This window comes from Xiphophorus maculatus, chromosome 8, assembly GCF_002775205.1.
Source record: "Xiphophorus maculatus strain JP 163 A chromosome 8, X_maculatus-5.0-male, whole genome shotgun sequence".
Classification (NCBI taxonomy): Eukaryota; Metazoa; Chordata; class Actinopteri; order Cyprinodontiformes; family Poeciliidae; genus Xiphophorus; species Xiphophorus maculatus.
Window position 1 is genome coordinate 1,670,652 of NC_036450.1, and position 22,172 is coordinate 1,692,823.

General features: G+C 39.8%; 2 protein-coding genes and 2 long non-coding RNA genes across 4 annotated transcripts in view; 1 reads left to right on the forward strand and 3 right to left on the reverse strand.

Annotated features, from left to right (window-relative positions):
* Window positions 1-22,172, forward strand: part of dcc (DCC netrin 1 receptor) — a 172,424-nt gene that overhangs the window by 79,455 nt on the left and 70,797 nt on the right. Inside the window, exons 6-7 of the mRNA XM_023338673.1 lie at window positions 306-460; window positions 1,344-1,464. Of these exons, the coding sequence (XP_023194441.1) occupies window positions 306-460; window positions 1,344-1,464 (276 nt within the window). The remainder of the gene's footprint in view (window positions 1-305; window positions 461-1,343; window positions 1,465-22,172) is intronic.
* Window positions 1,550-5,874, reverse strand: LOC111609522. Its single transcript, XM_023338513.1, has 5 exons — window positions 5,068-5,874; window positions 4,590-4,709; window positions 3,811-3,879; window positions 3,553-3,615; window positions 1,550-2,451 (listed from the first exon to the last, which is right to left on the reverse strand). Exons 1-5 carry the CDS (start codon window positions 5,780-5,782, stop codon window positions 2,225-2,227), a joined length of 1,194 nt encoding a protein of 397 aa, XP_023194281.1. The 5' UTR covers window positions 5,783-5,874; the 3' UTR covers window positions 1,550-2,224.
* On the reverse strand, window positions 7,487-10,223 carry LOC111609523. The gene is made up of 4 exons (XR_002753165.1): window positions 10,179-10,223; window positions 9,480-9,523; window positions 8,567-8,731; window positions 7,487-7,554 (listed from the first exon to the last, which is right to left on the reverse strand). It is a non-coding gene; the product is annotated as an uncharacterized LOC111609523 (long non-coding RNA).
* On the reverse strand, window positions 18,440-21,113 carry LOC111609524. Its single transcript, XR_002753166.1, has 2 exons — window positions 20,757-21,113; window positions 18,440-19,094 (listed from the first exon to the last, which is right to left on the reverse strand). It is a non-coding gene; the product is annotated as an uncharacterized LOC111609524 (long non-coding RNA).

The following is a 22,172-nucleotide window of genomic DNA, read 5'->3' on the forward strand; positions in this document are numbered from 1 at the left end:
AAATCTGGCAAAACTATTTTTTCCTAATCAGTTTCTTTCAATAAAAACTTTTGAAACTTTAACAGAAGCTGCAGCAGTGTGTCTGCAGGCTCTGCTGATGGGGCATGATTGACAGCGCTAAGCCCCGCCTCCTGGCTCTGATTGGTTGTTTGTTGTTAGCAGCTTAATTTGAACTGGTTTCAACAAATATGTAAAAAATATTTAGCAGAAATAAACCTTCTTTACCTCCTTCTCTCGCGCGGCAGCCATCTTTTTTGTTTGTGTTGGTGAACGCTGTCCTCTGATTGGCCGCCTGTTTGTCGCAGTTCCTCCTCAGTTCCTGAACTACCCGACCAACAGCTACGCCTACGAGGCGACCGACATCGAGCTGGAGTGCGCCGTGACGGGGAACCCGCTGCCGGCCGTCCGCTGGATGAAGAACGGAGAGGAGGTCATTCCCAGCGACTACTTCCAGATCGTAGTGAGTTCCAGTTCTGGTTCCCTCCTGGTTCCCTCCAGGTTCCCTCCAGGTTCCCTCCAGGTTCCACTGCAGAATAAAAACATTCATCAGTCATACCTGCAGCCTCGTGACCAGGATTAATCCCAAAGAGTCTCATTCTGGTTTCCAAGCTGCTCTGACAACCGAAACGTTTAGAAATGAATAAAGTAACAAATAAATGCCTCCAAATAAAACAATAAATACATAAAATAGAATAAAGTAAAATAAAAAATCACTAAAGACTATTAAAGGTTTTTGGTATTTCTGTAAAAAATAAAAAAAATGCAATAAAATAAATAAAATGTTAAAAATCCCTAAAAATAATAAAATAAAAATTTCCCACAAACTAACATGATGTTGGTGTTTCTGTAAGAGGTAAAATAAAAAGGCAAATACCAAAAAAATAAATAAATGAAATAAATGGCCACAGAATATTAAAGGTTTTTGGTATTTCTGTAAAAATGAATATAAAGAGGAATGAATATGAAATTGAAAACTCATTAATTAATTTCTGTAAAATAAAATTAAAAGATTCTGATAAAAGAACCAAAGCTGATTAAAAACAAAACATAAAGTTTTATCTGTGACAAACCTCGTTTATGTTTACCATCCATAAATGTGCAGCTGCAGGTTTATTAAGAATATTATGTTTATTAAGAATATTTCTAACTAGTGGAAACATGAAGCTGTGGAGGGATTTCAGCTCCGAGGATGAAAAAATACAAATCATTTCAAGGTTTAAAAATGTCTGGGAAGAGAGAGAACAAAAAACAGATTCAACCTTTTTAATCCGTCAGCAGAAACAAACTGAAGCCGCAAAAAATTAGTAACAGAAAAAAGATTTTATTAAATGTTTCTGTTTCAGGACGGAACCAACCTGCAGATTCTGGGTTTGGTGAAATCAGACGAAGGATTTTATCAGTGTGTCGCTGAAAACTCAGCAGGCGGCGCTCAGGCCATGGCCCAGCTGCTGCTCCGAGAGCCAGGTAGGACGGACACACACACACACACACACACACACACACACACACACACACACACACACACACACACACACACACACACACACACACACACATACTTGTATTTCCCGAAACGTGAGGACTTGTTTTGGCGAGTGACTAGGTGGTTACACGTGGGGACCCAACTTTCTAAATGAGCTAAAGGCTTGGTTTTAGGTTTGGATTTTTTTTAGGGATATTGGAACATGAAATATAATCTTTAACATAAAAATTAATCAAATTTAGAAAATCAAAAATCTGTCAGGTTTTTGGCTCCATGTGGGGACATGTCCATCACCAACTACCACCAGGTGGCACTGTGTAATTTTTGGGAACACAGTTTGTCAAATATGAGCAATCCTAGTTCTTTTAAGTCAATAAACTGTGTTATATCAGATTTGTTTTTGTTTAATGTTATTTTTAAGTACCTGGTAACATGCTTAATGCCAACCATCAATAATGGACTACATTTTCTGGTTCTATGTGAACCATTTTATTGCATAACTTCCAGTATCTTGTTGCAAAAAATATACATACAATCCAACATGCATGTACTAAAATGAAATGTATTCATTGATATGTATCCATAAACATGAACATACAGTATGCATACATACTTGCATTACAAAACTTGACTGCAGCTGTCTCAAAACTTCAAAACCGGCAGAAACTCCAAACAGAATCGGCGTGGTAATGGCACTAACAAATGATCCGTTTTCTTTCACAGTAACAAAAAGGTCAACGCTTACCTTCTTTTGAAAGTCTCTCGTTTTAATGCATCTATGCGATTTTTCACATAGAATTTAATCCCTTGCCATGTCCTGTCCTTGAGGGCTACTGGTGAGGTTTCAATGCACTTCATACACTGGGCTTTCCCAGGAACCTTTCCAGAGTCAATACAGTCCATGAGTGTTTTCTCCACTGCCTGGATTTCTTCTTGGTTCCACTTCAGTCTCTTCTTTTGTGGTGGGCCTGAAAAATAATTAGGGGCACTTAAGTATTCTTCAATGAAAAAATGTTTCAGTCTGTATGACAGAGCAAGTTATAAAGCTATCATGAAAACATTTCTTTACTACAGCTGTAGTAAAGCATTATTTCATATTTAAGGGTCAGCTGTCAGCTCCAATAGTTGTCACTGTTGAAGCTGACAACTGGTAGTGAGAGAACACATAAATCTCCCCATCCTTTATAGAAGCATCAGCAGGTACAAGAGAGAATTAATTGTACAAAACACTTCACAAGCATAAATAATTAAGGTCAAGGGGATGTTCAAAAAATACGACAAAATTTTTAAAATATCATCCATTTCAAAAACACTTCATCAAAAGGAAGATTTTGAGTGATTTGATGGTGGCTGGAAACTCGGTGAGCCTACGTTAAGAGAGCATCAACATAAGCGGGGCTCTCTAATGGATAAAACTTAAATCTCCCTTTGTCACAGAGTCCAAACTGGGAAAACTCGCAGGGCCTGATAAGTTCTCCTAGCACTATAGGTTTTGGAAATATTTTATAGGTGCAGTTAAACAGAAAGATTAAAATAATCACCCAAACTACCTTTGATCAGTCTAGTTAGTTTGCTGTTTGAAGACAGTTCAAGGTGGCAATAAGAGAGAAGGGGGAGAAGAAGTAAAACCAAACTTTTGCTTGAGGGTATGCAGTCAAATGAAAATTGAGCTATTCTAAAGTTTTATATGTAGAGATATCATGTGATCCTCATGAGATTATAAAATGAGGAAGCCTAATTTTGACACCACACAGACAGTGCTGTGAAATGTTCATTATTTACCCATTTGTTTAGTTTAATAAAAAAATTAAGGAAATATTGGAAATAGGTTTACACCTGATAATGTGAAATATTCAATGAACACTAAATGTGTAAAAAATAACTAAAGGTTTACATGTTCTCAAGCCTGGCTTGCAGGAGGAACATTCAGTTGAGACATTAGACCCGGTGGTTATAATTTCTTTATAATAAAAATTTGCAGTCAGATAAATTCTTCAGTTTGAAAGATGTCTGGCAACATTTTTAAAGCTTCTGCTCATTGATAATCTCCAAGGAGGAAGAGAAACTACCGTTAGTCGTGTTGGAGTTGCCAGAGATTTCCATGTCTGCCAGTACCTCGTCATCTGACCTCTCTGTTAAACCAAAGAAATCTCAAAATATTGGACAAAATGATCAGTTACAGAGTACATTGAAAATTTGTATAAATGACAGAACCCAAAAATGACATACATGAAAAAGAGTAATGATAGAGGACAGTGGCCTCTAAAGGTTCAATATTTATCAGAAATCTACAATCTCATTTTCTTCACGCTTATAAATATTCTTACCTTTTGCTGAGGGCAGATCATTGCTTTGTCCAACTTCAGTGGTGCATCTCCTGGTCACCCCAAATTGACCTAAACAAAGGTATATTAAGTAAAAGCGTATTCAACAGTGTAAGCAGTCAGTATGTTTACTTTATACAAGCATTTCAAATAATTAGCTTAACAGTTTAACTTTGTACTAATTTCTTAACAGCACTAAATCAAAAGCTGCTGGTATTGTAATTATCTAATTTTTACCGTCAACATTTAGTTTGGCCCTGTTAGCAACACTTTTTAAAACATTTCTCCTTTTATGGATGAAACTATCAGACTCATTTCCATGACCTCTATCTATCCATCAAATGTAAAAAAAAAAAAAAAAAAAAGATCTTGTAATGGAAACGGCACTTATTTGAAAAAACTTCTTAATGTCGAGTAAACCATTTTTATAATTCCAAGAGGTGTTTTTTCAGGGGATTCGATAATCCCCAAATTCACTAAAGTGTCAGGGAAGCACTTTTTCACATGTCCACATCCCTGGCAGTGATGGATGTGATATAGTCAGTCAACTTAATGTCATAAAATCTGGTTTCCAACTTCCAGGTGAGAAACAAGATGGCAACAGCTTAACCTTGTGGTTTTCTGACAATTATTCTAAAAATCTATTTTATGTAATCGAAATATATTATATATAATAGACTAGAGAGTAAGTTAAAATGCCTAAGCACAAATCTAAAAGTGCACTGCTGTCTTGACAACAGATTGTACAAAAGGCAGAAATCAATGTATTTGTGATTCCTCACCATTTTCTACTTTTTTGTTGCCATCCACATCTGGTGATCTGGAAGATGAAGTATCAGCATCCCTCTCAGCTGAGTCAACCTCTTCTTCAGTGTCTGATCCACTGTCCACAGACATTTTCTCTGAAAAATGAAGTAACAAATATCCATCATATTAAACTATGAAGCATTGCATATGCTGTCAGCACAGTCTTAGCGCTTTTCCTTGTTCTATGGCCATTCAAGTGAGCAATTTACAATGGGAAATTATGATTGAATTTCCTAAAGATTAAAACAAGCAAACAAAAAAACTACAAGAATTAGAATATATAATATAAAAAATGCCTGCTGAGCTACTTCTTCCTACTGTTGTCAATGTCTGACACTCAAACTTTTATAGATGTCATCTTTTTTTTTATTTACAAAGTCAAAATCAAAATAAATAAAACGTGCCATGCCAGGGGGTCAAATTAAATCTTCACAAAAAAATATACCAATTTACCTTGTGGATCAATGCTGATTTCATCCAGATTTCTTCCTTTGAAGTGGGAGAGCTGTCCTCTTTCTAGTGCCAGCAACACTTTACTGATTTTTGCCAACTGTAATGTCCCTTCAGGCAATCTATAATACTGACGATGAACTCTAATGTCATGGCCAAGGAAGTCAGCTAGGTCGTCCATTTCATTGTCCTTTAGGTTAAGTACCTTTGACATGGTGGCCATGTGCTTCCTCAGTTTGGTTGAGGACAATGCTCCAGGGTGTTTTGCTCCACAGTTTTGAGCCATCTCACGAATAATATCCGATCCTCTGAAGTGATTGAGAGTCTGTGGTCTCCCGAACATGTATGGATTCTCATCCAACACGTCACAATTGTGGCGATTTTGGACAAGCAACTCCATTGATGATGCCATATTAGGAGTTAGGAGAATGGGAACCTTTCGGCCACGTTTGCCTTTTATCTCAATTCGCTGGAAGTGTTTACACAGCTTCTTTTCAAGTTCTGACAAAGCAAGCTCCACATCTGGATGGGTGACAGAGGTATCTCTCAAGGTGAAAGCGTTCAGTGGCATCTTGGATACTTCTCCCTCTCTTCTCCGGTTGAATATTATCACCTCACAAAGCGTGATCTTGGCAAGTTCAGCCCAGTTCTTCTTTACAGCTTCTTCCTTTAGGTTCCTCTGGCACTCCATCCTTTTTGTGTCAAGATACTGGTGCATTTTCCTAACGTCTTCAGCAAAGGGAATAAGCTGAGGAGCATTCCACTTAGCCTCATTCAAAGTCCTAAGAGCATGGGAAGAGACACACTCGCTCCATCTGGTCTCACAGATTTATTTGAAAATTCGCACATTGTGAATGGTATTCTCATCGCCTGAGATCATAGCCTCACATTCAAGAACATTTGCCACTTTCTTGAGGTTGTGACCCAACTTGAGTGCTAAAGATGGCGTTTTGAAGACGTTTGTTCTTTCATCCAAGCCAGCCACTTTCTTAACTGCATCTATAACATGAGGGAAGTTAGCTGGCACAAAGAAGTCTGGGAGAGTCTCCAACTTGCCATCTTTCTTCCCTTGCAGAACAACTCGTGCGGTTTCGCGCATCTTCTGTCGGATGTATTCGTGTCTTGTAACATCTTGACCATGTTTGTTGAACAAATGTTCTCCAAATTTCAAGATGCACTTCTCACTTTGGACAACTTTTGCTACATCATCATGGTGCATGTCACGTATTAGTTTCCAAAACTGTGCATTGACGCTGTCTGGTACTGGCTCTGCATATTTGCAAATGGCTTGGACTCGAGATGTTCCTGGCTTCAGTCCTTTGACTTTTTGACTGAGATAACACCTCTGCATATGCCTCCACAAGGATTTCCGCTTGAGGTAACCCTCGCAGTTGATGCAATGCAAGTAATCACCAGCTTTTGCAGATTTAGTGCATTGTTGGCGGGGAATGAGCATTCCTTTTCCCTCTTTAATGACTTTATTATTATGGGCACGGTTTCCTTTGTTTCTTATCAAGGACAACTGCAGCCGTCGTTCTCTAGAACCTTTGGGGCATTTCAGTGCACTTTCCACTTCTGGTATATCACTGTGTTTTGCTTCTAGATGACGTGCCATTTTGCTGTAAGGTTTGCTACAAAATGCACAAAAGTACCTTTTATTGTAAGCCCTACTGCCATCTCCCTTCTTCTTCAAGGTCATGACTGTCACATCAAGTGAAGAAGATTCTCCAGGATCTTTTGCATCAGTTGAAGAAGATTCTCCAGGATCTTTTGCATCAGTTGAAGAAGATTCTCCAGGATCTTTTGCAGTCAAGGAACTAGAAGTGGTCACACGCATTCTCTTGAGTGGTTGGACTTCCAGAGAAGAAGTATTTTTCTGGGCTCTTTTCTTCCTCTTCTTGAGCTGTTTAACGTCTACTGAACTGTCACTGTCGTTTAGACTGTCACTCTCAGATTCCTCAGAATCGGGAACATACTCTTCCTCAGTGATGTCAGAACTTGATAGAGATGCTTCTGAGTAGCAAAGCATTTGTTTGTTTAGCTAAAATTATTTTTTTAAAAAAGAGAGAAATTACTTTCAGATTATTTCTCAAACATATAAACAAATCAGAAGAAGTTAAATATGTACAACTAGTTTTAAAAAGTTCATTAAAAAAGAAATACTCCCAATACTAGTATGATTTCTTTTAAATTTTTTTGGTGCTTGTTAGCTCAAATGTTTTTCCAACATTTTTAAGCATCCTCAAAAAGTGACAGATTTACCAGCACATGGCGACTAACTGAGTTCTTGGATAGTTTGGTTTTAAATACTACAAAAAAATAGAATTTCTAACCTAAGTGAGTCTTAACATTAGGTTGAACTATGATATTTATAAATAAACTTACAATCACACTGTGAGTTCTTGTAAGCTCAGGCACGCTCATGTCCCCTTCAGTTGGTGTTGGACCAAGGATGATGGTATCGTCGCTCTCATCGGATGACTGTTTTGACTCCAAAAAATTATAAGTTTAACAGTTAAAATGTGTCCATGCCTAAATGAACTGTTACAATTTAATACAGAGCTACAGTTAACTTCTACTGTATCAAGGTATTTAGAAATCCCAAAGATGTCACATATTAACAGCACCAAAAGTGCACAGGCTCCTTCAGATTACACTGGAGATTCTGCATTTCATGGTGTATAATATGACAGCGCAGTACTTAATAGAGTGGGTGAGAGGATAAATAAAGCAAATGCCTTGCTTACAGATTTAATACAAACCATGAAGTGATCCACCCAGATTTGTTACAAATATACCTAAAGCTAATAATCTGCTGTGTTCAAATGTGACAGTTAAAAATCAGACACCATGGCCAATTACTTTTGGATTTTGGTATCCATTACCACCTAATCTAACCTACTAAATTTAGATTAGATGACACTGAAACTATGCACATTTATTTTATACTTCAACTTGACAGGCCATTGGAATTTCATAGACTGGAAGATAATAAATGCTTCAGAGTATTTTGGGTTTAGTCCTGATTAGTCCATGTCTGGGTCTCTGGGAAGCATCTAGTGACAACTTGTATTGTAATAGACACTAAATAAATTTGAATTGACTGACAAGGTGAGTCCCCCTCAAAGAAAGCTCCTGTGCACAGTCTAAAGTTTCAGGTTACATGATTTTGCAAAGCAGCCAAATACCACCAAATGTATTTCTTCTCTGATAAGCAGCGTCTGCATCGTGACGTTGGACACTTGAAATCTTGTAATAACTGACAGTATTTTTGTTTCACAAAACTTTTAAAAATTGAAAGACGTTTTTATCCAGCATTAAAGATAGCTATGAATTTGTGTTGATTACATAATTATAGTAAGTATTAAGAAATTTGCAAGAAGAATTTCTTGATATTTTTACAATAATACTGTCAAAACAGCTCAAGCCACACATACAATGGTACATTTACTAACAGTTCTCATCTCTGGGTACATCAAGAAAAAGGTGAAGCAAAACTAACCATTAAGCCCTTCTGATGGAGAAAAGACGTGTTCTCCCTCACTTCATTTGTTGCCTTTATGCAACAAAGCAAAGGCAACTTTGTGACGAGCTTCTTGTGATGAGCCTCACATTTATTGTGATGGGCTTTAAGTTTCTGCAGGCGACGAGCTTGACGTGTTTGATCCTATAAAACACAGAAAACAAGCATTGTAAATGTCCACATCTGTGAAATTAAACAAATTGGAGACACAGGCCCCAGATCGAACTGGCACCTGACCACATTGAGAATGATGCATTCAGGTGAAACTTTAAGTCAAGAATCAGCAACTCCCAGGGTTTAGGGGTTGCTACAGCACACTTCATTCAAATCAAATCATTCTCCAATAGCTTGTTATAAAACATTTGTTAATGATCCATTAATTTGAGTCAAGTGTGGTGGAACAGGAAAACATCTGTGCAGGACATCAGCCTTTATAATCAGTTAAAATAAGTAGAAGTGAATCACTGGGGTATTAAAACATTTTCACAATATTTTGAAAATCTGAGAATTCTTAACAGGCCTGATTTCAGTCATCATCTATGATCCAGACATGTTAAACACAAGGTGCCAACTTGGATGGAGACATATTGTCAAGATACAGCATTCCTCCCAAACTCAATACGACAAGCTTATATCAAAATGATCTTTTTCAAGCATTTCTCTGCATAACAACATTTTTGCCACTTCTCTACAGCGAAAATAACTTTCCCCACTGTAGGATTTGTAAATACTAATGCACATGTTCATTGGTGAAGACAACTAGGCAGCAACTTTTCCAGACTTTAATTTAGAACAATATTTAAATTAGCTATGCAGTATGAAGAGTACATGTGAGCTAGAATGAAACTGAAATACTGTCACATCCTTTGAACTTATTCATAGGCACACTTACCATTTGCCTCTGCTCTGGATCAAGCCCAAATGTCTCATCTGTAGCTGAAATTTAAAAAGAAAAAAAGTTAATATCACCTTAAAACAATTCAGAGGCTCTGCATCTCCTATATTTGGTCTTCTCAAAATATTTCTGGGTTTATCACTAGGTTACAAATGTTAAATTTGGGATTAGAAATAAATATCCGACCTGCAGTATTCAATAATTTCAGCAATTCTTTAAAATTTCTAACTTTTTCAATTTAATACTCAAGATTGGAACAACTAGACTAAGGGTTATTAAATAAAATTATCAAAGTTATAGCAAGTCAACAATGGTCGAATGCAAAAAGGAAAGCAGTTGACCTGGGTTCTACCAAAGCTTCCCCCCTAACACAAATCTATTTCCTTGGACATTTAGAAACAACTGGCATTTGAAGTAAAATCACCGACAGATGTGCTGATCCTTTTCTTTGTTTAAGAAAAACCTGACTTGGTACTCTTAAATCAAACATTAACTGATATTGTGGTAGCTTCTTCTAGGCAACTAAAATCATGTTAAAAAAATTATAATTTTAATAGACTTCTTGTCACACCTCCCTTCTCTCACCTGAGCAGTTATAACTCGCATTATATTGATTTAGTGGAAACAATAATGCAAAACAACTTAAATGTGGGAAAAACATTGTGGGCTAATGCATCTTTCCCTGAGGTAATTCACCTTTTAAACTGGAACAGCTGGGTGTAGACTCTACTCCACCGTCACTCCGATCACTGGATCTACTTCTCTGGTTGGCATTTTCCAGGAAAAAAAAAAAAAGCATTCAATGATTATAAGTCAGTGTCAAAGGCCTGAAATTAATTTTGCCAAAACAGATCCCCCCCCCCACCTAAAGTTATGATGCTGAAGTTAGTTTCCAATTCAAACCTCCTGATTCATCCTAATATACCCTCCCCCACTCCTACACCCCCCCAAAAACCCCATAAATCCCTATCTTTATTATTTTAAAAAGGATGTAGTCTGGTGTAATGTGGCCTGAAGGCTCCCTTCCCAGCAGAATCAACCTTTATGCACAAGGCATCCATTTACTTCTACCTCATGTTTTAGCTCCTCATGTCTATCGTCTCTCAATTCAGAGCACATGTAAAAAGTTATTACTCTTAAGTTATTACTCTTTTCAATCACACAAGCAGGGCCACTGAAAATATTGCATATTTCATGATTTCTGCTCTATTAAGTTTGCATGTTTCAAACTTAGCTTTTTTTATTTTGCATTTGAGTCATTTTTGTGAGCAGTCATATTTTAATAACTTATCCTTTTTTTGGTTAATTGTCACTTTTATTTCTATTTATTTGCTGTAAGACTGGACCTCAATAAATTGAAAATAAAACATGCATGCTTCTCATTAGCTGTAGCTAGGCTAATGTCAGCTAGCCATCCTAGTGAAACACATTTGAAACAGTTTTTACAGGTCAACGCGTTTAAACAACATTTAAAAGTATATCTGACTGAGTGATATAATAGATAATAACCGGGAGTCCATTAAAATAACAATAATCTTACCATTTTCTTTAGCTAGCTTGCTCCTCATTCCTCGGATGTTAGCATGAAGGTCTGAATCTCGTCCTTCGGTGCAGGTGTGCAGCAGTCAAAAAAGGAGCGCTTGATTTAGACTCCGGCACAGGCCGGAGTTCCTGCTTGGTTGCAAAAAGCAGCTAGCTGAGGCTTACGGCCCAGCCCTGTGTTAATAACTAATGACACCTTAACTTTGGCGTCACAACTCTACCGCACATCAATTAAGTTATAAAACTAGGAAATTAATTACTTAACTTGTATTATCTCCCAAAGTAATGCTTCAGGAGAAAAAATTATTCTTTGTAATGGACATTTTGTAGGTTCCACACCAGTCAAATCTGCAAAGTTTGAGAGCAAGCTATGGAGGAATGTTGAGGGGGGATGGGCATGGGTGAGGTGGGGACGCAAAATCTCAGGATGTGTGTGAGATGGCAGCCATTACAGAGAGACTGGCGAGGGGCTATAGCAAATCAGAAAATTAGGATGTGGAAAAATAAATATATAAATTAGGAAGGTTTGCAGAAAGAGACTGAAGAATTGTAAGCCAGTCAACCAACCTCCTTGAGTAGCATACTGATTCTTGATTCCTCTTGTCCCACCATTCTTTATCTTCAACCAAACATTTTGCATTAAAAGTTCAAACATGCTGCACTTTATAGTACAGTATGTTTCCCTCCAATCCATGGAGGGAATGTTGAGGAGTTATGGGCATGGGTGAGGTGGGAACTTCAAATCTCAGGATGTGTGTGAGACGGCAGCCATTACTGAGAAAGTGGGTGGAGGGGCTACAGCAGATCCGGAAATTTTATGTGGATTAATAAATATATAAATTACAATAATTTGCATACTGATTCCTCTTATCCCACCATTCTTTATCTTCAACCAAACATTTTGCATTAAAAGTTAAAACATGCTACACTTTATAGTTCAGCATGTTTCCCTCCAAGCCATGGAGGGAATGTTGAGGGGGGATGGGCATGGGTGAGGTGGGGACATCAAATCTCAGGATGTGTGTGAGATGGCCTCCACCCAGTTTCTCCATTGTGGAGAAACTGGGTGGAGGGCTGTTGTAGATAAGGAAAACTATATGTGGATAAATAAATACATAAATGTGAGCCAGTCAACCTGCTTGAGTAGCATGCTGATTCTTGATTCCTCTTCTTCAACCATTCTTTGTCTTCAACCAAACACTTTGAATTAAAAGTTCAAAAATGCTACAGTTTATTGTTTTAACAACTCTAACTTAAACAGTCAGTCAAACAAATCCAATCCTTCTTTCAGTTATCTTCTTGTCAGGCCTGGAGAGACCAAAGGGTACAATGTCACCAATGGCCTACTTAAGAGCTTGTGGAGCAAACCATTGGAAAAAGATGAGGGGAGTTAAGAAAGACATAATACCAATTTGTACAATCATATTGAGCATATATGTTATTGAAATATTTACAAGAGGCTGTTAATTGATATAAATATGAAGTGCTTTATAGAGTGTTGGTCAAATCTCAATTAGCTTTTACAGATAATTTCTTCTTTCAAGAAGAATATATAAGGAACTACGAGATCTTACTTGGGTTAGCCCATCTTTGATGTGTTGGTTGAAGGCCATTGACAATGTTTGACCTCAGGAATCTACTTCAAGTGTCATGCCTGGCTCCCAAATACATTTTTGGGAACCAGGCATGAGACATTTTCAGCCTAACTGACAGTGCCTACTAAACAGTAACAGTCTATCTATCATCTTTGAAATTTGATTTTTATTCATATGAAATTTTGTATGGGTAAGCCACTTAAAATGGACAACACTGCATAACCTTTACACAAAACGAAGAGCAAATAAAGGATTTTGTTTAGCAGAAAACTTTTGCACTTAATATTGTAACACAGAACTCTTCAGGAAATCATTCCTACGAAGCAGGCCTAAACATGACCTGTTTGACTTGACTAATGAACATGGGGTGAAATACTACATTGTAGTTTCTCTTTAGGGATTTTAAAATTAGTTTTAATTTAATTTCTGGTTTAGCTACTGTTTCAGTCTTTACGAAGGGACTTTTCTACGTCAAAGACATGAATATTTAGTTCTGAGTAATGTCTGCTTGTTTGTTGTCTGTTCATGATTGTTGATTGAAAAATGCTTGGGGACAGATTTTTAAAAAAAAGATTTCTAGGGAGTGCTGTTGAGGAACACCCGCTGTTCAACCTCGCCCAGCCTAATTAGAATATTTTCCACAGAGTCTTTAAGCTCTTTAGTTCTTTCTTTAATTGAGACAACATCTGCTGCAACAATTTGTAGTGTTGCGCTCATGTTCCATATTTCTTCCATGAAGTTGGGGTCGGTATGTTTCTCTTCAGTGCAGCTTAAGTCTGTCAACAGGTTAGCAGAAGTGCTGTCAGGCGTGGGGCTGGTCCTCGCTGCTAGCTTGCTTCTCGTTACTGCACCTTTGAAATAGTTAGCTTTGTTGTTGCTTGACATTTCGTCGGTAAATTATTAATATCTAGCTTCTTAGAAATACTTTAGGTTTTAGCATGTCAGATGTATTTATATCCGGGTAAATTGAGAGGTGTATATTCCAGATAAATGTGAAAGAAAATTGTCGATTTCCGGAGCTTTCTTAGCTGCTGCCATCTTCCTCGGCAGTCTCCAAAGTTTGAGTTTTCGAATATTCTTAGGCCTCCAAATTGGTGCTTATTTACTGAGGAGAATCATAATAAGCCTTTGAGTTTCAATAGGTTTTCACAGCGCTTAGCTAAGTGCAATAAATTAAATAAAAAAGTAAATATTGGTAAACTTCACTTTAAATTAAACTAAAATAAATTACATAAAAAAATACTCTATAATCCCACACTGTAAGAAATTAAGTTAAAAAAGTTAGATTTTTAAAGTTAAAGTTTAATTTGGCCATTAAATTGTAAAACTCCTTCTGACCAATAGGGGGGGCTAGAGAGTGAGCAGTAAGTGAAGCACACTTCCGGAACACCTAGCCTAAAGGGGACTGCAATACTCTGTGTGACCACTATGAGCGCATGCCTTAAACACTCACACAAATTTTGTCTTGAAATGAAGTTCATGGGGACTTCCTGGAAAACTTCACGAGGCATGTTTATACACCATTTTATGCTACAAAATGGGGTTGTGCCGGTGGGGACCTCAAATTTGGTCCCCACGGGTAAATAGGTCCCCACGTGTAGGTATAGAATCAGGCCAATGTCCCCACGCAGGGGGAAAAACAAGAACACACACACACACACACACACACACACACACACACACACACACCTGGACCCAACCAGCCTGCAGCTCCATCACCATCACTTCCTCATTATTTATAAAGTTTTCACTCATTTTCAGTCTTTGTTTCTCTCGGCGTGTAAAAGATGCCTGACATTCTGACGGTTCCTGAAGGCAACATTTCAGTCCAGGATGTTTCTGAGTTATTCTGGGAAAGTTTTTTAAATATTCTGGAAGGTGTTTAGTGACTCCCGGTTAGTTTCAGGACCTGATTCAAGCCAAACAGACGTTAGCCGTGTGTTTCTGTGTTCATTTTAAAGTGTTGCTTTAGAAAAAGTTGATGAAAACAGCAAAATTCAAAATAACTTCCTTAATTTCAATTAGCAGCTTTCGGAGAAATGTAAATGTTCCCATCCACTGCTGGGTCTCTGCCTTACCAGAGGCTCCAAACTGTGAAATGCTAGTTAGCATCTTCACTTCCTGTTTATTACCAGCGTCACCATCTGATGACATCACGTTGATTGATTAAACCAGTAGATAGAAAAACTCTTGATTCACTTTTTAGTTTAAAAGCTCAAGTTCGAGCCTCCAGCTCGGAGGCGAGTATCTCGTTACCTCCACAAAAACAGCCCATAATCTGGGCAGAAATACTTTCAGTCTATCAAAATTATTCTGTTAGGTTTTGGAAAGTATCTGTAAAGCTTATAGAAAGTAACTGTTCACTTCTGAGCACATAATGTATGTTTAGGGATGTTTTTTATGAACTTGTACAAAAAACCCAAAGAAAGTTCAGGAAAGTCATCAACATTTTCCCATATGCATGCAGGAAATCTGTAGGAAAGTTTTAGAAAGTAGCATATTAGTTTTACTATAATAAATCTCTGAGAATGTTGTAAAAAAAAAAAAAATTCTTTATTTGTACAAAAAATGCTCAGTAAGCTCAGGGAAAGTGAATGTAAGGACAATTTGAGAGAAAGTAACCTTGTTGTCCGTTGGACGTATCTTTAGAAATCACTCTATAAGGTCATGGAAAGTTTCTTTCAGGCTCTAGAAAGTTTCTTGGAAGTTCAGAGAATGTAACTGTTTACTTTTAAAGATGTAACATGAATGTTTGGGGATGTTTTTTATGTACTTGTACAAATAAATACCCAGTAAATTCAGGGAAAGTACCATTAAAATGAACAGAAGTCCTCTGCAATGTCAGGGTAAAGTTACCTGCGAGTTCTTAGAAAGTGTCTGATCTCCACAACAGTAACCTGTAATTCAGGGGACAAATACTTAGTACATGGAAATTATCTTGTAAGTTCATGGAAAGTTCCTTGAAGGTTCTGGAAACTAAGTAAACAAAGGTAAGTATGTGGTGAAGTTATAGAAAGCGTCTCTGCCGGATCGTCAGCCTGTAGACGGAGCATCTGAACGCGCCGCGTTACATCAGACGGCGTATTTCAGCCATATTTGTCTCCATGTCTTCCCGCTCTGGGATCCTCGTTGGTCTTTGAAGGCAGCTTCCTGTTTGATCCTTTCTCGTCTCTGCAGCTCCATGCTAATCAGATTAGCGTCGCAGCCGAGCCAGCAGCCGGCTCGCCGGGTTTTGGCAGCGCCGCTGTTTGTTGTCGTTAGCTGCGTTTGGGTTAAAGCCCGGTTAGCCGTGTTGGGTGACAGCGGATGCCGCCGTCTGGCCCGCCGCTCACGCAGAAGTGCCGAGTCAGCACAAATCTGTCCGCCTGACCGACGAGAGTTTGGAGGATTTTATTTTCCTCCAGATCTCAGAGACGAGATCTGGAGGATTGAAAACTTTAGGGGAACGGCGAGCAAGACAGGAGAGAAATAGGGGAGAACGTCCGGTCCGCAAGGTGTTACAGAGCGGAGACAATCAAGGCATGGGGAATTCGCACGACCAAAAGGCGAGAGTCCCCCGGTGCTCTTTCCTCTCTACCTGACCCACGAGCGTCTAGAGCTAGATCGACTCCCGCTCTCTCTCTCTCGCTCTCTCTCTCCCTCTCTCTCCCTCTTCCCTCTCTCTCTCGTCTATCCTCTCCCCCTCTCTACCTCTACTATCTCCTCCCTCTCTCTCTCTCTCTCTCTCTCTCTCTCTCTCTCTCTCTCTCTCTCCCTCTCTCTCTCTCTCTCTCTCTCTCTCCTTTAATCAATGTTCAGCGTGTTGCTTCCCCTCCTGAGCTGCGGCGCAGATGGCGACGCACACAGACATTAAGAGGGTCAGATGGCTGGTGTTATCGCTCGGTTACTATCGCCACGGGAACCCAGCATGCTCTCAGCAGCCAATCAGAGATTCCCACAAGAATCATGCCGTGTGTGTGTGTGTGTGTGTGTGTGTGTGTGTGTGTGTGTGTGTGTGCGTGTGTGTGTGTGTGTGTGAGGCTGTCAGCGTACCACCTTGTTTCCCTTGAGAAAGCCGGAGCTGCTGATCCTTGGAGCTTCACACACTCAGGATGAGGCGACGGATTTTTCTCTATTTATCTGAGTTTCAGAGACGAAAAGCCGTCAGGCTGCAGCGTTAATTAATCAGGAACAGATGCAGGTGGAGACGCTTCTCCTGTCGCTGGCAACAAAACGCTTCACTGCTTAAAGCCTCCATCTTCACATCCTGCATGTTTTATAGGTAGAATTTCACTTTTTGAGTCTTAATGTTGTGATAAAGACTGCTGTTTTAGAATATTTTCTCTAGAAAATAATCGATTCTGTAAATTATCTGAATAATTTTAAATTCCTCAGAAAAATCAGTGAAAATGTTGGATTTTGTTTTGGACATTTCCTGATCCGTCTCTCCTGACTCAGCTGGGTTCATCAGGGTTGGTTATAAACGGTTCTGTCAGACTGCAGGGATCTTATTTGGTCTGGACAGAGGTCAAAGGTCATGCCGTCTGCAGACGATTCATAGAAACTCATCAGGAGAAACTGGAGAGGATGAAGAGTTAAACCTCCATCCAATCAGAGAAACTCGTCTTCCTCTGACTTCATCTTTTCACACCGTTCAGGTTTTTACTCTCACAGTTTAGCAGAAAGAGGCAAACTGGTTTCACTGGTTTTAGACTGGAGATGATCTGAACTGGGATCAACATGGTTGGAAGGAACGAGGGAGGAAGGAAAGAAGGAATAACAGGAAGGAAAGAAAGGAAAACTATAAACATGCATGGAAAAAGAGAGGAGCGACTAAACGGAGAGAAATGAACAGGAAGAGATGAAAAGGAAAATAAAATGATGAAAGGATGAATAAAGGAAGGAGAAATGGATGAAATGAAAAGTTGAAAGAAAGAATGAAAGAAGAGGAAAAAATGGAGGGGAAAAGATGTTTGAGGAAGAAATCAGTGAAAGAGACGGAGGATAAGAGATGGAGCCTGGAGGAGGAGGAGGAGGAGGAGGAGGAGGAAGATACGGATGGATGGAGACGGAGGAAGAGAAAAGTAAGAGATGGGAGGGTCAAGCGAAGGGCAGAGAGAGAGAGGAGGAAGTGTGTCAGCCATGACAGATTTGTATTCCACAGCGAGCGTCTGACCTTAGCAAACTCATCACACACACACACACACCCACACCCACACACCCACACCCACACCCACACACACACCCACTCACACTCAGAGTTTTTATCTCACACACACAGGAATGCTTTCAGTCGTCTACCTTCGCCCGTCTCTTTTCTTCTCCACACAAATCAACCTGCCGGCCGTCGCCGTACCAACGGCCGGCGGGCCGCAGGATAAGGGGGGGCGTTACCATGGCGATGACGGCCCTCCCTCCCTCCATCAGCAGAGGAGAGACATGAAGACGATTATCAGCAAAACCTTCAGAGGACAGAGAGGAGGGACAGTCATCCATTCATCTGTTCATCCATTCATCTGTTCATTCATTCATCTGTTCATTCATTCATCTGTTCATTCATCTGTTCATCCATTCATCTGTTCATTCATTCATCTGTTCATCCATTCATCTGTTCATCCATCCATCCATCCATCCATCATCCATCCATCCATCTGTTCATCCATCCATCTGTTCATCCATCCATCTGTTCATCCATCCATCCATCCATCCATCCATCCATCCATCCATCCTGTGAGTCTAACCCTTTAATTAAAAGGTTCCCAGTTCGTCTCCCTGTGGGACTCCCTATTTAATCCAGTCCTATATGGAGCTCCATCTGTGTCATAAATAGCATTGAGTTTCTTTAAATTCAGTTTAATGTTACAAATCTTCACATATTCCACAGAAATAACTGATGTCTGAATCTGCTGTTTGGATTCGTTCCCTGAAATAAAAGTCGTCCATCTGCACTGTAAAAACTGCTGAACGTGTTTAATTTCCTCCGTCCCTCTGAGTTTCCTGGTCATTTCCATTTTCTCCTCCTCCCTCCTGCGCCGCGTTCTCCGTCTCCTCGTTCTTCTGTCACAGCTTGTGTTTTCCTGCTCCTTTGTAAGTGACTGCTGCTGCTCTGACGGCGAGAAAAAAACAAAACCTGCTACAGAAACGAAAACAAACCGAGACACGGCAACAATCTGTCTGCCGAGTGTCATTTCAATCCACAGCGAGTGGCACGGCGACCCGGCGACGCGCCGGATGACAGATTTAATGGGATTCAGCCCAAAAACACCTGTTTGATATGAAGAAGAGACAGAAAAACAGTCATTAGGATTCAGATAATGTCATCAGATGGCTCCGTCCTACAGGGATCTCCATTTCCCCACAACATCCTGGTCTCCATCAGCGATCTCAAGGATTTCTGAAGGTGTTTCGAGTTTTAGTTGGACTTTTGCTGCTTTTTTAAATCAGTTTTTCTGGGACACGTCGGCCATTCAGCTGAAGGAATCGGTCCGTCTGAAACCTGAGCAAAACGTAAAATTACTAGCTTGGTAGCTTCTGGGCTTAAATAGGTGGATGAAATAACTTTCTATCAACTGGACACAAAACAGGTTGCTAATATAGCTAGCTTGCTCCTGGATGTAAAATAACTAGCTCGCTAGCTCCCAGAATTTGACTGCCTACCTAAAATAGTTTGCTAGCTAATGGATGTAAAATAGCTTGTTAAAAAGTTTGTTAAAATAGTTTACTAGTTTTACTCCTGGGCATAAAACAACTAGCTAAAATGGCTAGCTAACTTGCTAGTTCCTTTGTGTGAAGCAGCCATCTAAAATAATTAGCTAGCTGGCTATTTCATGGAAATAAAATTGCTTGCCAAAATAGCTACCTACCTTGCTGAACATAAAACATCTAGCTAAAATACTAGCCAGCTAAAGTAGCTAGCTAGCTAGCCTTCTCCTGGATGGAAAATGATTAGCCAAAAATCGGTAGCTTGCTACTGGAAGTAAAATATCTATCTAGCTTTAAATCTAGCATGATTTTTCAAAGTGCACCAGTCCCTCCTGCAGCAAAGCAAAGCATAATGCTGCCACCGCCGTGCTTCACATTGGAGAAGATTCATTTAGTTTCTGGTATAAAAACAAAAAGAAGAGGGAAATATTTATTCTATGTTTAGTTAGATTCTTTCTTAAACCTCATTTTTCCTCTCTGCACAAAACGTCTCCAGAATCAGACGTTGATCCTCCTCCTCTCAGAGCGGATCTCTCCTCCAAGTCGCCTTTTATCGAGCTCAGAAAATGGAAGGTCATCTGTATTATGACTGAGTGTGTGTGTGTGTGTGTGTGTGTGTGTGTGTGTGTGTGTGTGTGTGTGTGTGTGTGTGTGTGTGTGTGTGTGTGTGTGTGTGTGTGTGCTGCTATCGATCGGGTAGAGGTTGGAGGTTCGTGCCTCACCACCTACACCCGGAAAGTGTTTCCTCGCTGAGTGTGTGTTCACGTCGGGGTGTGTGTGTTGTCACTTGGGCATCGATCGCTCGGTATGAAGCAGCCGCCATCATCGCTCAGGACAAAGAGGCTGAAGGAGACGCCGCGCGTTTTGGTTTGCTGACGGCCATTATTGACCGGGCCTGCTGCTCAGTCTGAACACTGGAAGCTTTTAAACGACATTTTAAGTGAAAACAAAGTCGCTTCTGCTCTTATTTTGGTGTTTTTATGCAAATGTTTCAGGTTTCCTGCTGCTTAGTGGAGATAAATCACAGGCTGCTCCAGAAATGAAGGAATGACTGGATATTTGTGATATTCAAACTACAAACGAGTCACTAATATAATCAGCATTTCAATGGAAAATTTAAGTTAATGTTTATAAATGATCATTGTGGGAAAATCTTCAGTTTGGTTCACTGTTAACGGTTTGGTTTCTGTTGCTTTAGGCTAAGAAATGAGCAGAACGATCTGAGATGGAAATCATTTCTGGAAAGTTTATTTTCAGCAGAACATGGTTCAGATTTTAGGTTTCATTTCTGGAACCTGCAGCTTCTGTTTTAATATCCCAGATTTCAGAACCACATCTTCTGATTTCTGAGTTTCCATGTAGTGAAAGTCAAGAAAAACCTGCAAACTTATGAGAATAACTAAGAAAACCTGCAGAGAAAAATGTTTACTGAGAACTCTGGAAATAAATCTTTTACCTTCATTCCTTCTTTCCTCCAAATGTTTCGATGAATGAAGGATCTGGAGTTTTGGCTTCTTCACTGCGTGGCTTTCCGGCCCATGTTGGGACTGAACTCGTTTAATTGTTGATGGCGACTCTTCTTTTAAATTTGGGTTTGGTTGATGTCACACCAGAACCAGGATGGTTGAGCTGGAAACCTGGGAGACACAAGAGGAAGCTGATAAATGCGTCTCGTCGGCCCGGCGCCTCGTCGGCCCGGCGCCTCGTCGGCCCGGCGCCTCGTCGGCCCGGCGCCTCGTCGGCCCGGCGCCGCGTCGCCAGGTTCCCCTCAGATCCCATCATTTCGTTCAGTTCGGTCGTGAAGCTGCTTCATGTTCGCTCTGTAACCCAAAGAACCCGTCATGAAAACGCAGCAGGAGGAAAAGCGGAACCTCCCCCTTGTTTTCCTCCAGAGCGGCTGATGATGTCATGGGGTCAAAGGTCGCAGCTTTCACAGTAATAACATCAGAGAACGGCGCAGCGTGACAGAAAAACACCTGGAATTACTGGAAATTACACTGGAGGCTTTTCCACTCTGATTGTTCATGCAAGTCACACACACACACACACACACACACACACACACACACACACACACACACACACACACACACACACACACACACACACACACACACACACACACGCAGCATATCAGTGTGAACAGACTCCTGTCATAAGCAGCTTTCAGCAGGTTTCCTCTCTGACTCCTCAGAGCCTCACAGCGGCGAGGCTCAACACGCGGCGCCCGGGCCCTCAGCGTCCCGTCTGTAGAGATCAGTCATAACTCTGATTGGGAATCGATCGGATTAATTTAGTCAAGAAAGAGTTATTCTCTTTAGGTGATTTCTGTTATTGATTAATTCGATTAATCGTTTCAGCTCTACAAAATACACTGCAAAAAGTATTTTTGTCTAGTTTCTGGTGCAAACGTCTTAGATCATAAGATCTGATGATCTAAGACAAAACTAAACTACCAGTAACTTTCAGCTTCTTTTCAGTCAATAATTCCTCAATATTGATGACAAAGTTCTGGTTCCACTGGTGGATTATTTCACTTCAAGCAAAACATTTCCCACGTTACAAATAAAATCATTTACCAGTGGAACTGGAACCTTTTCATCACTATAAAGGAATTATTAAATCAAGCTCCTTTATCTTACTGAAAAGTTATTTATATGTCATTTTATATTGTTTTGTCTTATTTAAAGTCAAAATACTTGGTAGGATTTTGTGTTTTTACAGTGTAGATCCAATTTTTGGCAGGAATTTAGTCAGAAATAAGACATGAGAAACCTGTGTGTGTGTGTGGGTGTGTGTGTGTGTGCGTGTGTGTGTGTGTGTGTGTGAGGCGGGCCGGCCGGCGGTTTTGCAGCAGCTGGCTGAAATGAGC